Genomic DNA, 17,612 nt, shown 5'->3' on the forward strand with positions numbered 1-17,612 from the left:
CTGGTGGGTTGGGGAAAGTCTCCCTGCCCACCAGGTTGCCCAGCATCTGGGCCACATAGTTTGTGGGGTCCCTACCTTCGATCTCCTCCGGTAGGCCCACGATCCACAGGTATTGTCGCCTTGACCGGTTTTCTTGGTCCTCAACTTCTCTTTTTAAATTGCCATGTGTCGCAACCAAACTTTCCACCTCTTTCTCAAGGGCAACGCCCCGGTCACTGTGGTCAGTTGTGGCTCTCTCCAGGTCTATGATCGTTGCTTCGTCGGTCTCCAGTCTCTTTTCCGCTTACTCCAGGGCGAGCTGCATGTGTGCCAGGGTTTCGGCCACTGCCTGGCACACATGCTGCCTGGATGTCCATTTTCGGATCCTGCCTGCGTTTCTTCAGTGCTTCTGATATCCAACTACCCCCCCCTTGAGGGAGGGCTTAGTGTGCAGCTGGTCTGCCCTTCTCGCTCCGGCGAAACTTGGGCTCCGCCGCCTCGTGCGCTGATTGGCTCGTCTGATTGTTTCTGCTCCAGGCTCCTTCCACTCCTGGTCGGCCCCTGGACTGACTTTTTCCGGGCATTTTGCCCTTCTCTCTTTTTTCCCCCTGTTTTACGGAGGTTGGGGGAACGGGTTGTTGATTTTTCTGGCGACTTTTCGATGAAAAGTGGCTATTTTGCAGGTCCGCGGGAGGAGAACCACCTGACGTGCGACTGCTCAGCACATAGTCATCACCGGAAGTCCAATCACTGTTTACTTTAACATAATCCCAAAATATGCATTAGCTCACCCGTTAACCCTCTCATGGTTTGAAAAAATCTAACTTCTAACCTCTGTCTCCTCAACTACATCATCTACATCCCTGGTACCACCCAGTGAATGTGTGGTGGACCTTTACCATTCAAAGGATTCTGTTGCACAACTTCTCTTACACACTATGCTGAGATATTGTCCGCCCTCATCCATTTCCTGCTAATAAATATAGGTTCATCTGATAATTGGTCCTCACCCAGTCAGGTCTGATTGGCGGTAGAAGATTGGTGGTGAAGAAGGCATTCGGCATGCTTGGTTTTATTGCTCAGAACATTGAATACAAGAGTTAGGATGTCTTGCTGGAGTTGTATAAGACATTAGTAAGGCCACACTTGGAATACTGTGTACAGTTGTGGTCACCCTATTATAGAAAGGATATTATTGAACTAGAAAGAGTGCAGAAACGATTTACTAGGATGCTAACGGGACTTGATGGTTTGAGTGAAAGGAGAGGCTGGATAGACTGGGACTTTTTTCCCTGGAGTGTAGGATCTTAGTGGTGATCTTATAGAGGTCTATAAAATGAGGGGCATAAACAAAGTAGATAGTCAACATTTTTCCCAAAAGCAGGGGAGTCTAAAACTAGAGGGTATAGGTTTAAGGTGAGAGGGGAGAGAGACAAAAGGGTCCAGAGGGGCAATTTTTTCACACCGAGAGTGGGGAGTGTCTGGAACGAGTTGCCAGAAGCAGTAGTAGAGGTGGGTACAATTTTGTCTTTTAAAAAGTATTTAGACAGTTATATGGGAAAGCTGGGTAGAGGGTTATGGGTCAAATGCAGGCAATTGGGACTAACTTAGTGGTAAAAACTGGGTGGCACAGACAAGTTGGGCCGAAGGGCCTGTTTTCATGCTGTAAACCTCTATGACTCTAGAAGGTAGCCCACCTATAAATCTCACTGTCCACGATCCTTCTTCCACACTGGCCATAGGCATTGTTTCCCATACTGAAAACTGCAAAGAAACAGACAAATTTCAATAACAACTATCAACAGTTCATCAAAAAGCATCAACATTTGGCAGGGCTACCAAACTGTGGTCTAAAGAAGAGATACAAAGATTGCAGAGGGGACCTCTCCTTTGCCAATATCCACTGTGCAGCCTTTCAAATTATAAACAATTATACAATAACTTTTGAGCATTCTGTTTGGTGGTGCAGAACGTGAGCATTGTTAAAAAGAGAGACCAGCTGTCAAAGCTTTTAGTTTCGGACTCATTAGGACAGACACAAGAATATCAAATTTCAAAGGGAACAACAATTTAGACAGCAAGAGAAAGGATGCTGATTGGTTGGCAGGATGGCTCTCTGATATAATATGTCTGGACATATTCAGTTTGTAAGCAAAGGACACGTATCGGCATAAGAATACAGGGAGCTTCTAACAAGATGGAGCTCAAATGATAATCTTGAATTGGTTGTTAGTGCCATTCTCAGCTCACTTAGGACTGCATCTTTTTGTTGAATAAACAAAAGTTTAGGGGGACATTAGTTTCCTTGTGCATTTGCCATAGCAACATGGTCAGTGTAACCATGTTCACAAACACAAGGATGAGATAGGAAAGAAAAGAGATCTACGAGGTATAACTTAAAAGCATAATGTATTTTCTGAAGATCTTTAACCCTTGATTCTCCAGGTAGGTGGGGTTTTTGGGTTCCAGGGATAGGATGGGTTGTGGGCCTCGGTAGGGAATTCTTTGAGGGGGTCAGTGCAGACTCAATGGCCGAATGAAACTGCAGTGATTCTTTGATTTTATTTTTTTTAAAATAAATTTATAGTACCCAATTATTTTGTTTTTCCCCAATTAAGGGGCAATATAATGTGACCAATCACCTAGCCTGAACATCTTTGGGTTATGGGGGTAAAACCCACGCAGACACGGAGAGAAAGTGCAAACTCCACACAGACTTCCACCCGGGGCCGGGATAGAACCCGGGTCCTCAGAGGCGTAGTGCGCAGTGCTAACCACTGCACCACCATGCCGTCCTATGATTCTTTGATTCTTACAGACTACCCTCAAGGGCCAGGTCCTGTACAACAAAGAGATTTTCGGTTTGATACCGAAGGAGGAAGGTGCAAAGTACGCAATTGACTGGTTTACAACCTGGCAGTCCTAACCTATACAGTGAGTGGTTGCAGCAGGTTCATCAAGCAATGAGTAAGAACAACGGATCTGTACCTGAGAAACATAAGATCCTATGCACTCCATATCCCAGGTCGGTGGGAGCTGGTTTCCCTACAATTCCGTACGTTTTAGGGTACTTTTGGACAGGGATGAGGGTAACCCTCGTGTTAAGGTGCTGAACTGGGGAAAGGCAAATTACGATAACATTGGACAGGAATTGAAGAATTTGGATTTGGTGCGGCTGTTGGAATATAAATCAACATCGGACATGTGGGAGTCTGTCAAACGACAGTTGATTAGGATTCAGGAAAGTCACATTCAGGAGAGAATAAAGGATAAATATGGGAAATTTAGGGAGCCTTGGTTAACAAGGAATATTGTGAACGTGAAAAGTTCACAATGAAAAGGGGTCATGGAAAGTCCTTGGCAAGTAGGATTAAGGTGAATCCCAAAGCTTTTTATTCATTTGTAAAAAGCAAGAGGGTGGCCAGGGAAAGGATTGGACCACTTAAGGACAGTGGGGGGGAATCTATGGGTTGAGCCAGAGGAAATGGGTGAGGTACTAAATGAGTTCTTTATATCAGTGTTCACCAAAGAAAGGGACTTTGTGGAAGATGATTCTTGGGTAGGGTGTGTGGACAGTCTGAAACAAGTTAACAAAGAACAAAGAAATGTACAGCACAGGAAAGGCCCTTCGGCCCTCCAAGCCCGTGCCGACCATGCTGCCCGACTAAACTACAATCTTCAACACTTCCTGGGTCCTCTATTCCCATCCTATTCATGTATTTGTCAAGATGCCCCTTAAATGTCACTATCGTCCCTGCTTCTACCACCTCCTCCGGTAGCGAGTTCCAGGCATTAAAAAAAGAGGTGGTATTGGGTCTTTTAAAAGATATTAAGGTAGATAAGTCTCCTGGGACTGATGGGATTTACCCCAGAATACTGAGGGAAGCAAGGGAGGAAATTGCTGGGGGACATCTTTGTCAGTCAAGGTTTTTTGAGGATTCATTTTTTTTTTAATAAACAATTTTATTGAGGTATATTAGGCATATAGAAAAAGTGACATTGTACAGTACAAAAAAAGGTCAAGACACAAATTAAACATAGTGCAAACCATTGCTCTGTTCACGCAAGGACCTGCCTCAATATCCCCCTACTCTACTCTAACCTAGCCCCCGCCCCCCCCCCCCCGCTGACACTTACTCCTCAGCGAATAAGTTAATAAATGGCTGCCACCTTCAGGCGAACCCTAGTGGCGAACCTCTCAAGGCGAACTTGACTTTCTCTAGGCCAAGAAAGCTCACCATGTCCGATAGCCATACCTCAGCCCTCGGGGGCTTCGAGTCCCTCCATGCTAACAGTATTCGTCGCGAGGGAGCAAAGCTGCCAAGGAAGCAAAGGCCAGAGCGTCGGCCTCTCTCTCTTCCTGGACTCCCGGGTCCTCCGAAACCCCAAAGATTGCCACCTCAGGGCTCATTACCACCCCAGTTTTCAAAACCCGGGACATGACATCTGCGAATCCCTGCCAATACCCCGAGTTTAGGGCACGACCAGAACATGTGTACATGGTTAGCTGGCCCTCCGGCGCATCTAGCACACTTGTCCTCCAGCCCAAAGAATTTGCTCATCCGGGCCACCGTCATTTGGGCCTGGTGCACGACCTTAAACTGGATCAGACTGAGCCTGGCGCATGTTGCGGTCGTGTTTACTCTGCTCAGGGCTTCTGCCCAGACACCGTCCTCCATCTCCCCCCCTGCCCCCTCCCCCCCCCCCCCCCCCCCCCCCCCTCCCCCGAGCTCCTCTTCCCACTTAAGCTTCAGGGCCTCGGCTGTGTATCCTCAGCTCTCATTATAGTTCCTTGTAGACATCTGAGACTCTACCATCATCAACACTGCAGAAAATGTAGATTTCTCAAACTAATGGCAGCAACATATGGTGTTTAACTATCCCTCTTCAGATGCTTGGAGCACTTGACCCACAACAGACCATAGAAGTACAAAGCACCATTCAGCCCATTTTGTCTGTACTGGCTCTTTTGAAAGTGTTAGCCAATTATTCCCTTGCTTTCTTTCCCTACAGCCTTGGAAATCTTTCCTGTCCACATGTTTATCCAATTCCTATTTGGAAGTTACTGTTCAATCTGCTTCCATCGCCCTTTCAGACAGTGCGTTAGTGTGTTCAGACAGCTCTGCATTAAAAAATCATCACACCAATGTATTTTTGCCAGTTCTAAATCTGCATATTCTGGTTACGGACCCTTCTGCTAGGGGAAACAGTTTCTCCTTATTTAATCTTTCAAATCCTTCATGAATGTCAAAACCTCTCTTAAATGTCCCTTTAACCGCCTCTTCTCCAAGGTTAGCAGGTGCTCTGCTCTTAGCAAATAACTGAAGTTCTTTATCACTGGTACCATTTTAGGAATTTTCTGCTGCACCTTGTCCAATGCCTTGATATCCTTCTTAAAATGTGGTGCCCTGAACTGGCCACGATACTCTTGGCCCAGCTGGGAGTTTGAATGTATGAGTAAACAATACTTCTGATTTAACCCAAAAGAAAATTTGCTATGAGACACTTGAAAATTGATTTCCATAATGTGTTTGGAAAAACACGACAATCTACTTCAAAATTAAAACAGCAGTGATAAAATAAAGCACTTCAGTTTGACTCTCTCTCCTTTCCATAACACAGAGAATAAAGGCTGAATTAATTATGTAGAAAAAGCAGATACAGACCTCCCTCATTATCAGTCAGCAGCAGTGAGTGTGCTCTCCCACAGGACACCTGGACCACACGGGTCTCCTGAGGCTTCTCCAGAGGTAATGGGACTGGAGACGGTTCCAGGACAAATTCATAACCCTTGGCTGAAACAGAATTCAAAACAGTAACATAACAACATGTTCACTGGAGCAGAAGCAGAGCATCCTTTCATATTTATCCACTTGAAGATCTTGGTTCTGTTTCACATCAAACAATACTATCCCATAGCACGGCTTCGCGCCTCAAGACATTCACACAGATAACGAGCCACACCACCTAGGAGAGGTCGTGGTTATAAAACACAGCATCTTACAAATTTAAAAAAATTAGGTTCTAGAATTGAAGGATCAATTCCCTCATCAGTTACTTTTTACAGAGGGAAATGTTGGAGGTTTCCAACAGGGATTGGTAATTAAGATCATCCATAATGACCTGGAACAATTGAAACAAACATTACCTGTTTCGCCATGCTCACTGTATGCCGATTTTAACATGATTTTGATAAACAGCAATGTGTAGTGCTAAGGAGGGCAGGGACCGAAGGGCAGCCCCCCTGCAGGGGGCACCCATAACATAGAACATAGAACATTACAGCGCAGTACAGGCCCTTCGGCCCTCGATGTTGCGCCGACCTGTGAAACCACTCTAAAGCCCATCTACACTATTCCCTTATCATCCATATTAACTCCCAGGCTCAGGATTCTCATCACCCACACACACTCGTATCCACTCTCACAATGGGCAAGGGTGAGGATCCTGAAATTGTGAGTGAGCTGGACACACAGAAACACCCCATTACACTCTAATACTCATCTTTATTTATTATTCATTGGGTTTTTTTGCTCAGCAAGTCGTTTATTTTTATATCCAAGGTTTTTTTTAAATTCATGTTTAATTTTGTACCAAACTATCTTTTAGAGACTTGCTCATCAGCCCCTCGAATAAGAAAAATGTTGAAATAGCCCCCATCCCCAACACAAAAAGGTTGGACAAGCTTGTTCTAGATAATCCCATGAGTGTCTCAACACCGCACACCCAACTCAAATCTCCAATTGAATAAAAGCAAACACTAAACATAGAACATTGTCCATCCCTGGATACAGCAACTCACTCCTGTCTCCCCGACTCCAATGAAATCCAATCTGGGAATCTTTGTTCAGACCCATTCCCCAGACTTTAGTGATGTCACAGGTTTGTGAAGCCAGTAAAGTGAATCCATAGCCACAAGCAGCAGATGAGATCTATTAAAAAGATACACAAAGATGGTATTGTACACATTTCTACGGTGGATTAATTTCTCACAAATTTCACAGAACAATTAATGACGTAAAACCTTCAAAATCTTAAAACACAATTCCTAGGCCCATAAGCTGGGCCCTGTGTAAGTGGTCCATCTTAGGTCTGTTCTGACCTGCTGGGCAGGTAATCAGAACACTCGCCCAATCCTGGTCACTGGGTCACCTAACCTACCCCACCTCTCCCAACTGCTCATTGTCATTCCAGTAAGAGGATCACAATCTCCTCCAAACGTGCACTGCACTTCCATTTCACTGTCTCCAACACCATCCCCTTCAACTCTCTCTCCTCCCTTTGCAACTCCCTCTCTTCTCCCTCCACTTTCCCCTAACCAACATGAAATTGTACCATTTTGTGACCATTCATGGACATAAGAAATAAAGAGTAAACAGATTGCTTATACTATTGCTGAAAAGAGACATTTTGCCAAAGCTTTCTGTCTTGGGCCAATGGAAAACAATATGTTTGTACTGTATAAACAGAGTGCTGATTGATTGGCAAGTAGATTCTCATTAATGAACCAGCAAAAGCGGTCACTTATTCTGTTCATGCCTCAAGGCAATGCCTTGACCACAATCAAGATGCCTGGTTTAAATTTCAAATAACATTTGATAATTAACAGTCAATCACCATCAACTGGTGCATTCTCCATGACAACACCTTCACCAGTGTTATGGGCCAGGGCTTAGAAACCTCAAAGTGCATTATGAAGTTCACCTGACCTATAACCTTTACGTTGAATTTGGCTAGGATGTGCACAAAAGCCTTCAAGTGTGATTCATCAGATCCCCTTGGCGTGTTAATCAAAACAAGATTTATTCTAAGAATGTAGTTAACACGTATACATCTATATAGAATTTTTTAATCAATTACAAACATAAAGACTGCCCAACAGCTACAGTAATCTATGAATATAACAACTAATGAATTCCCCCATTAGCTGTTCCAATTCAATAACAAAATCTAATAAGCCAAAACCCCTTTCAAGGGCAATGCCCAGCACACTTGACTAGAACTTGTCCTTCCCCGAGATTCTGATCCAGTTTCGACCAGCAGTTTCAAATTCCTTCTGGAAAGCAACTCTATCTTTAAAATTACCAAGGGAGTTTGTCATACCCAATGTGTTTTCCACTGGAACAGCTTTTAAATGAAAACAGAGGAAAACAGAAAACACTTCTATTCTTGCAGTTCAAAGCAACAAAACAAAAACAAAAACTGAAACTCAAACACTAAACTCCCTCTCACCTGACAGCCACAGTCCAGCTCCACCCACAAAATGACATCACTGAAGCCGTGCTACAAGTCATATGATAAGAGACCAAACCTTTCTTAAAGGGATACTCACATGACACCTCCCCAAAGAAAAAAAAATAAACCATCAACTTCAGAGGTGGTTTCATTTTTCACCTTTTCACTTCCCCATTCCTAACACTTGACAATAAACATACATACATTTTAAAACATCAAACCAGGCAAACATTTACAATAATAGTCCATTTTAATTCTTTGTCTTCCACCATCGAACCCACTTCTCTTTTTTTTTTACACTGAGTGCTGTATTTGGTGCATTTGAGTGCTATAGTGAGAGTTTGGTGACTGAGTACAGGGGTTCATTTTTATCTAAAGTCTAGTCTTTCTTTATTTAGTTAATTAACCTAAAAGTTGCTGTTTGGTTTAGAAGGTGAATTTTCAATCAGCTTCAAACAAAGGTTCTACTTGTAGGTACTTGCAGCTGGAGCCTGTTAATTAGTTAATTGGATGAGGGCAGTTTTCAGAGGCTAGATTCACAGTATAAAAGTGATCCCCTACAGTGCAGACTTTGTTTGCACTGAGTGCTGAATTTGGTGCATTTGAGTGCTATAGTGAGAGTTTGGTGACTGAGGGAGTACAAGGGTTCATTTTTTATCTAATTCTAGTCTTTCTTTTATTTAGTTAATTAACTTAAAAGCTGCTGTTTGGTTTAGAAGGTGGTGAATTTTCAATCAGCTTCAAACAAAGGTTCTACTTGTAGGTACTTGCAGCTGGAGCTTGTTAATTAGTTAATTGGATTTGGCCCAGTTTTCAGAGGCTAGATTCACAGTACAGTGATCCCCTACAGTGCAGACTTTGTTTGCACTGAGTGCTCAATTTGGTGCATTTGAGTGCTATAGTAAGAGTTTGGTGACTGAGGGAGTGCTGAATGTGGTGCATTTGAGTGCTATAGTGAGAGTTTGGTGACTGAGGGAGTGCTGAATGTGGTGCATTTGAGTGCTATAGTGAGAGTTTGGTGACTGAGGGAGTGCTGAATGTGGTGCATTTGAGTGCTATAGTGAGAGTTTGGTGACTGAGGGAGTGCTGAACTTTGGCCTCGAATTTGAGTGCTATAGTGCAGGAGTTTGGTGACTGAGGGAGTTAGGTGAGGAAGGAGTAAGGTGCTCCTTTCATTTTGTTTCCTACATTTCGGCAAAGAGCGAGAAGGGAGCCAGGAGTTTACAGTGCAGCTGACTGGGAGCAGAGTCGGAGGGCGGAGGTCCAGTTGGTCCACAGGGTAGTTATATTCTGTAAGGTAAGAGGGGATGGAGGCTAAGCCAGTTGCATGCTCCTCCTGACTATACCTGCGGGGAAGTGCACCCAACTCCAGCTCCTCAGAGACCGTGTTAGGGAACTGGAGCTGGAGCTACTTCGGATCATCCGGGAGGCAGAGGGGGTGATAGAGAGAAGTTACAGGGAGGTAACCACACCCAAGGTACAGGACAAGAGTTCTGGTAAGAGATGGGTTACAGTCAGGGGAAAGAAAACAAACAGGCAGACAGTGCAGGGATCCCTCGTGGCCGTTCCCCTTCAAAACAAGTATACCAGTTTTGGATGCTGTTGGGGGGGGATGACCTACCGGGGGAAGGCCCTAGCGGCCAGGTCTCTGGCACTGAGTCTGGCTCTGGGGCTTAGAAAGGAAGGGGGGAAAATAGAAAAGCAATAGTAGTAGGAGATTCAATGGTTAGGGGAATAGATAGGAGATGTGGGCAGCACGGTAGCATTGTGGATAGCACAATTGCTTCACAGCTCCAGGGTCGCAGGTTCGATTCCGGCTTGAGTCACTGTCTGTGCGGAGTCTGCACGTCCTCCCCGTGTGTGCGTGGGTTTCCTCCGGGTGCTCCGGTTTCCTCCCACAGTCCAAAGATGTGCAGGTTAGGTGGATTGGCCGTGATAAATTGCCCTTAGTGTCCAAAATTGCCCTTAGTGTTGGGTGGGGTTGCTGGGTTGTGGGGATAGGGTGGAGGTGTTGACCCTTGGGTAGGGTGCTCTCTCCAGGAGCCGGTTCGGACTCGATGGGCCGAGTGGCCTCCTTCTGCACTGTAAAATTCTATGATAATCTATGATTCTGTGGTCGCGAGTGAGACTCCCGGAAGGTATGTTGCCTCCCGGGTGCCAGGGCCAGGGATGTCTCGGATCGTGTCTGCAGGATCCTTAAGGGGGAGGGGAGCAGCCAGAAGTCGTGGTGTACATTGGTACCAACGACATAGGTAGGAAAAGGGGTGTGGAGGGTAATAAACGAGTTAGGGAGTTAGGCTGGAAGTTAAAAGCCAGGACAGACAGAGTTGTCATCTCTGGTTTGTTGCAGTGGCCCCACGTGATAGCGAGGCTAGGAATGGGGAGAGAGTGTAGTTGAACACGTGGCTGCAGGAAATGGTGTAGGAGAGAGGCTTCAGGTATTTGGATAATTGGAGCGCATTCTGGGGAAGGTGGGACCTGTACAAGCAGGACGGGTTGCATCTGAACCAGAGGGGCACCAATATCCTGGGAGGGAGGTTTCTAGTACTCTTTGGGAGGATTTAAACTAATTTGGCAAGGGGAATGGGAACCCGGGTTTGTAGTCCAGCAACTAAGATAGCCAATATTCAGGTCGCCAAAGCGTGTAGTGAGGCAGTGGGGAAGGGAACACTGACAAAGGAAAGTATTTGGCAGGCACGGAGATGGGTTGAACATAAGAACTAGGAGCAGGAGTAGGCCATCTGGCCCCTCGAGCCTGCTCCACCATTCAATGAGATCATGGCTGATCTTTTGTGGACTCAGCTCCACTTTCCGGCCCGAACACCATAACCCTTAATCCCTTTATTCTTCAAAAACTATCTATCTTTATCTTAAAAACATTTAATGAATGAGCCTCTACTGCTTCACTGGGCAAGTAATTCCATAGATTCACAACCCTTTGGTGAAGAAGTTCCTCCTAAATTCAGTCCTAAATCTACTTCCCCTTATTTTGAGGCTATGCCCCCTAGTTCTGCTTTCACCAGCCAGTGGAAGCAACCTGCCCGCATCTATCCTGTCTAATTCCCTTCATAATCTTCTATGTGTTCTATAAGATTCCCCCCCTTCATCCTTACTAAATTCCAACGAGTACAGTCCCAGTCTACTCAACCTCTCCTCGTAATCCAACCCCTTTCAGCTCTGGGATTAAACCTAGTGAATCTCCTCTGCACACCCTCCAGTGCCAGTACGTCCTTTCTCAAGTAAGGAGACCAAAACTGAACACAATACTCCAAGTGTGGCCTCACTAACACCTTATACAATTGCAGCAGAACCTCCCTAGTCTTAAACTCCATCCCTCTAGCAATGAAGGACAAAATTCCATTTGCCTTCTTAATCACCTGTTGCACCTGAAAACCAACTTTTTGCGACTCATGCACTAGCACACCCAGGTCTCTCTGCACAGCAGCATGTTTTAATATTTTATCATTTATGTATACTTGTGTATACTTCAACGCAAGAAGCATCAGGAATAAGGTGGGTGAACTTAAGGCATGGATAGGTACTTGGGACTACGATGTGGTGGCCATCACGGAAACTTGGATAGAAGAGGGGCAAGGAATGGTTGTTGGAGGTCCCTGGTTATAGATGTTTCAATAAGATTAGGGAGGGTGGTAAACGAGGTGGGGGCGGGTGGCATGTTAATTAGAGATAGTATAACAGCTGCAGAAAGGCAGTTCGAGGAGTATCCCCCTAATGAAGTAGTATGGTTGAAGTCAGAAATAGGAAAGGTGCACTCACCTTGTTAGGAGTTTTCGAGAAGCCCCCAAATAGTAGCAGAGATGTGGAAGACAGATTGGGAAACAGATTTTGGAAAGGTGCGGAAGTCACAGGGTAGTAGTCATGGTGACTTCAACTTCCCAAACATTGAGTGGAAACTCTTTAGATCAAATAGTTTGGATGGGGTGGTGTTTGTGCAGTGTTGTCCAGGAAGCTTTTCTAACACAGTATGTAGATTGTCCGACCAGAGGGGAGGCCATATTGGATTTGGTACTTGACCAGGGCAAGTGATAGATTTGTTAGTGGGGGAGCATTTTGGAGATAGTGACCACAATTCTGTGACTTTCACTTTAGTAATGGAGAGGGATAGGTGCGTGCAACAGGGCAAGGTTTACAATTGGGGGAAGGGTAATACGATGTTGTCAGACAAGGATTGAAGTGCATAAGTTGGGAACATAGGCTGTCAGGGAAGGACACAAAGTGAAATGTGGAACTTGTTCAAGGAACAGGTACTACCTGTCCCTTGATATGTATGTCCCTGTCAGGCAGGGAAGACATGGTCGAGTGAGGGAACCATGGTTGATAAGAGAGGTTGAATGTCTTGTTAAGAGGAAGGAGACTTATGTGAAAGCTGAGGACACAAGGTTCAGACATGGCGCTGGAGGGATACAAGATAGCCAGGAGGGAACTGAAGAAAGGGATTAGGAGAGCTAAGAGAGGGCATGAACAATCTTTGGCGGGTAGGATCAAGGGAAAACCCAAGGCCTTTTACACATGTGAGAAATATGAGAATGACTAGAGCGAGGGTAGGTCCGATCAAGGACAGTAGCGGGAGATTGTGTATTGAGTCTGAAGAGATAGGAGAGGTCTTGAACCGAGTACTTTTCTTCAGTATTTACAAATGAGAGGGGGTCATATTGTTGGAGAGGACAGTGTGAAACAGACTGGTAAGTTCGAGGAAATACTTGTTAGGAAGGAAGATATGTTGGGAATTTTGAAAACTTGAGGATAGACAAGTCCCCCGGGCCTGACGGAATATATCCAAGGATTCTATGGTAAGCAAGAGGTGAAATTGCAGAGCCGTTGGCAATGATCTTTTCGTCCTCACTGTCAACAGGGGTGGTACCAGGGGATTGGAGAGTGGCGAATGTCGTGCCCCTGTTCAAAAAGGGACTAGGGATAACGCTGGAAATTACAAGCCAGTTAGTCTTACTTCGGTGGTAGACAAAGTAATGGAAAGGGTACGGAAGGATAGGATTTCTGAGCATCTGGAAAGACACTGCTTGATTAGGGATAGTCAGCACGGATTTGTGAGGGGTAGGTCTTGCCTTACAAGTCTTATTGAATTCTTTGAGAGGTGACCAAGCATGTGGATGAAGGTAAAACAGTGGATGTAGTGTACATGGATTTTTAGTAAGGCATTTGATAAGGTTCCCCATGGTAGGCTTATGCAGAAAGCAAGGAGGCATGGGATAGTGGGAAATTTGGCCAGTTGGATAACGAACTGGCTAACCCGATAGAAGTCAGAGTGGTGGTAGATGGCAAATTATTCAGCCTGGAGCCCAGTTACCAGTGACGTACCGCAGAGATCAGTTCTGGGTCCTCTGCTGTTTGTAATTTTCATGAATGATTTGGATGAGGGAGTTGAAGGGTGGGTCAGTAAATTTGCAGACGATACGAAGATTGGTGGAGTTGTGGATAGTGAGGAGGGCTGATATCGGCTGCAAAGACATATAGATAGGATGCAGAGCTGGGCTGAGAAGTGGCAGATGGAGTTTAACCCTGAAAAGTGTGAGGTTGTCCATTTTGGAAGGACAAATATGAATGCGGAATAAAGGGTTAAACGGTAGAGTTCTTGGCAATATGGAGGAGCAGAGAGATCTTGGGGTCTATGTTCTGTTGCTCTTTTTAGCCTTAGTTTTATTAGCTCTAATTCTGTCACCTTTGCTCACGAGTCGCCAGGTATCTTTCTGATACTTGCCACGTGGTTCAAACTCGAGTTATGATTAATAAGTCAGCACACCACTTCGTAAGATTGAAATCAACGGTCATTTATTATATACAACAAGTAATGCTTACACAATAATCCTACTATCTATATAGAAACCTACCACTACTGGCCAATACTTAACTTTAGGAAGGGCCCCAACAGGTCAGGGAAACGAATGGCTTATCGAATCGGATCTGGCCCGCGGGATTCAAAAAGGCTGATACAGGCCGTTGGCCAGGAGTCTTTATCGGGTAGCGATCGCTGGAGTCAAACTTACAGTTTCTGGTTGATGTTATTGCGAAGGTCTACGAGCAGATGGGAGAGAGAGAGAGGAGCGATCTGAACTTGGCCCCCTCACTTTATAGGGGCCCCCGGGGCTTCCCACCTCTCGGGGGCGGCCCTTGACCCTGAGTCCCAAGTGATTGGACTTGTTCCCAATCACTGGGTTCGATATGTCCAATAACGGGGCGATTCCTCGATCGGGGGGTGGTCGTTCACCTGTCTTTGTTTCGGCCACTGCAGGCGCCGACAGGTCTGGGCCCGGCATTCAATTGCTAATATGTTGCAATTGTTCCCGGGGATAGCCGATTAAACTGCAGATGTCTGGGTGATGTGCTGCTAATGGTCTTGAGTATTGATCTTGAGTATCGATCTGGGCCGACTTCCCCAGAGCCGAATACGCTATTCTGTCTGCATCTGTCCGTTTGTGTCCTGTTGGCTGCTTTTCCCATCAGCCTTTTCGGTTAGCCATTTTAAATCGGATTTTGGCCAAATTAATAAGGAATCAGCCATTTTAGGTGGCATCTTTGATACATCATACATCTTTGAAAGTTGCCAGTCAAGTGGATAGAGCTGTGAAGAAGGCCTATGGTGTGCTAGCATTCATTAACAGAGGGATTTGAATTTAAGAGCTGTGAGGTGATGATGCAGCTGTACAAAACTTTGGTAAGCCCACATTTGGAGTACTATGTACAGTTCTGGTCGCCTCATTTTAGGAAGGATGTGGAAGCTTTGGAAAAGGTGCAAAGGAGATTTACCAGGATGTTGCCTGAATGGAGAGTAGGGTCTTACGAGGAAAGGTTGAGGGTGCTAGCCTTTGTCTCATTAGAACGGAGAAGGATGAGGGGCGACTTGATGGAGGTTTAGAAGATGATCAGGGGAATAGATAGAGTAGACAGTCAGAGACTTTTCCCCCAGGTGGAACAAACCATTACAAGGGGACATAAATTGAAGGTGAATGGTGGAAGATATAGGGGGGGGGGGGGATGTCAGAGGTAGGTTCTTTACCCAGAGAGTAGTGGGGGCATGGAATGCACTGCCTGTGGAAGTAGTTGAGTCGGAAACATTAGGGACCTTCAAGCAGCTATTGGATAGGTACATGGATTACGGTAGAATGATGTAGTGTAAATTAATTTTGTTCTTAAGGGCAGCACGTAGCATTGTGGATAGCAGAATTGCTTCACAAGCTCCAGGGTCCCTGGTTCAATTCCGGCTTGGGTCACTGTTTGTGCGGAGTCTGCACGTCCTCACCCGTGTGTGCGTGGGTTTCCTCCCACAGTCCAAAGATGTTCTAGGTTAGGTGGATTGGCCATGATAAATTGCCCTTAGTGTCCAAAATTGCCCTTAGTGTTGGGTGGGGTTGCTGGGTTGTGGGTATAGGGTGGAGGTGTTGACCTTGGGTAGGGTGCTCTTTCCAAGAGCCGGTGCAGACTCGATGGGCCGGGTGGCCTCCTTCTGCACTGTAAATTCTATGATAATCTATGATTAATCTAGGACAAAGGTTCGGCACAACATCGTGGGCCGAAGGGCCTGTTCTATGCTGTATTTTTCTATATTCTATATTACATTTGTGACTAAGCATCGGCCATCACATTTTCACATCCTGCCACATCATCATAGAATCAGAAATTTACAGTGCAGGAGGCCAGTCGGCTCATCGAGTCTGCACCGGCCCTTGGAAAGGGCACCCTACCCAAGCCCACTACTCCGCCCTATCCTCGTAACCCCATCTAACCTTTTCGGACACTAAGGGCAATTTAGCATGGCCAATCCACCTAACCTGCACATCTTTGGACGGTGGGAGGAAACCGCAGCATCCGGAGGAAACTCAAGCAGACACGGGAAGAACGTGCAGACTCCGCCACAGTGACCCAAGCCGGGACCCTGGAGCTGTGAAACAATTGTGCTACCACTATGCTACCGTGCCGCCCATGTATAAGTTCTAATTCAATGGCTGTAATAATAAACTACATCGGAAAGAGTCTGGCATTCTTATTCTTCAATTTCTCCAAAAAACGTCAATGGATTATGATCAGTATATATAATTGTTTCAGACGAATTGCTGGTAACATAAATGTTAAAATGTTGCAAGCCGGCACCAAGCTCAAAATCTCCCTTTTACTACTTTGTCTAATGATCATTTAATTTTGGGGAAAAATACCCAATAGGCCGCTCTATCCCTTCATCGTCTTCTTGCTACGCCCACATCACATCGATAGCCACTTTGAATGATTGTGTGTCATTTCGGGGCACCTTTCAATCTAATAAGGTCCACAAAACCTTGGCAGATCTAAAGGTTCACCTACCACTGGAAACAATACTAAAACTTTATCTTCACTAGAAAAACTATGAACATTTGCTTTCTTGTCCGCTTCCTGTTTCATCACATGCTGTGCAACTTTTAATGTTGTCTAGCCAATTCATCTGCTCTATTTAACCGTTCCCTACATTAACATGCAATCCAATAATACAGTTTCAGACTGCTCACTCACCAATTTCTCCTTAATCAATTTAAGTGGTCCTCTTACTTCATGGCCAAAACTTAGTTCAAATGGACTGTATTTGGTTAACTCATTAGGTACATCCCTTAATTTCAAACAGTACGAATGGAATTTCTTTAAGCCAATCCCTCTGGATAATCTTGACAATAAGCCCTCAATATTGTCTATAATGCCTGATGCACCGTTCTAATGCTCCCTGCGATTCTGGATGGTGCGCAGTTGATTTAAGTTGTTTAAACTCCTGAGCTATCCCCTAACCTCCTTGATGTAAAATTTAATCCTTGATCCGATAATATTTCTGTGGGTAGTCCATATCTAGTAAAAAAATGTAACAATTCCACCACAATCCTTTTAGCTGTAACATTGCGTAATGAATAGCCTCTGGAAATCTAGTAGATACATCCATTATAGCCAAAAGATAATTGATTCCCACTTTTTTGTTTTAGGAAGCTGTCCTACACAATCAATTAAGACCTTGGTAAAAGATTCTGTGCTGGTTTTAATCACCACTTGAGGTTTCCCTATCACTTGACATGTGTGACATGATCACACAATTTAACACATCTCATGTAGTCCAGGCCAATAAAAATGTCCGACGGTACCCTCATGTGCTACTCGGAACACCTCCTTTCTATATCCTTCCGGCAATGCCACTTGATGAACTTCTGCCCACTTTTCATCCGTCTGCATATGTCAAAGTTTCCATTTTCTCATCAAGACATCATTTTTAAGGTGATAACATTCTGGTATATACTCTTCTTTGTATGCGTTCTGATCTATCCGTTTTATTTCTATATCTTTCTGGGGTAACTCCGCCAATTTTCTTGAACCAAAAATATCCACCTCATCCTTCACCTGTTCTTGTTCTTTTC

At 45.0% G+C, this 17,612-nt stretch overlaps 1 protein-coding gene across 6 annotated transcripts in view; it reads right to left on the bottom strand.

The window, feature by feature from the left end:
• rcc1l (RCC1 like) overlaps positions 1-17,612 on the bottom strand; it is a 225,259-nt gene that overhangs the window by 202,534 nt on the left and 5,113 nt on the right. For all 6 annotated transcript variants that reach the window (XR_011933644.1, XR_011933641.1, XR_011933643.1 and 3 more), the window contains exons 2-4: positions 6,782-6,911; positions 5,646-5,774; positions 1,677-1,743 (exon numbers count right to left, since the gene is read on the bottom strand). Coding sequence is in view for 2 of the 6 variants with exons in the window: in XM_072469102.1 (XP_072325203.1) it covers positions 1,677-1,743; positions 5,646-5,774; positions 6,782-6,911 (326 nt within the window). In the remaining 4 variants the exon portion in view is untranslated. The remainder of the gene's footprint in view (positions 1-1,676; positions 1,744-5,645; positions 5,775-6,781; positions 6,912-17,612) is intronic.

Source organism: Scyliorhinus torazame, chromosome 12, assembly GCF_047496885.1.
Source record: "Scyliorhinus torazame isolate Kashiwa2021f chromosome 12, sScyTor2.1, whole genome shotgun sequence".
Lineage (NCBI taxonomy): Eukaryota > Metazoa > Chordata > Chondrichthyes > Carcharhiniformes > Scyliorhinidae > Scyliorhinus > Scyliorhinus torazame.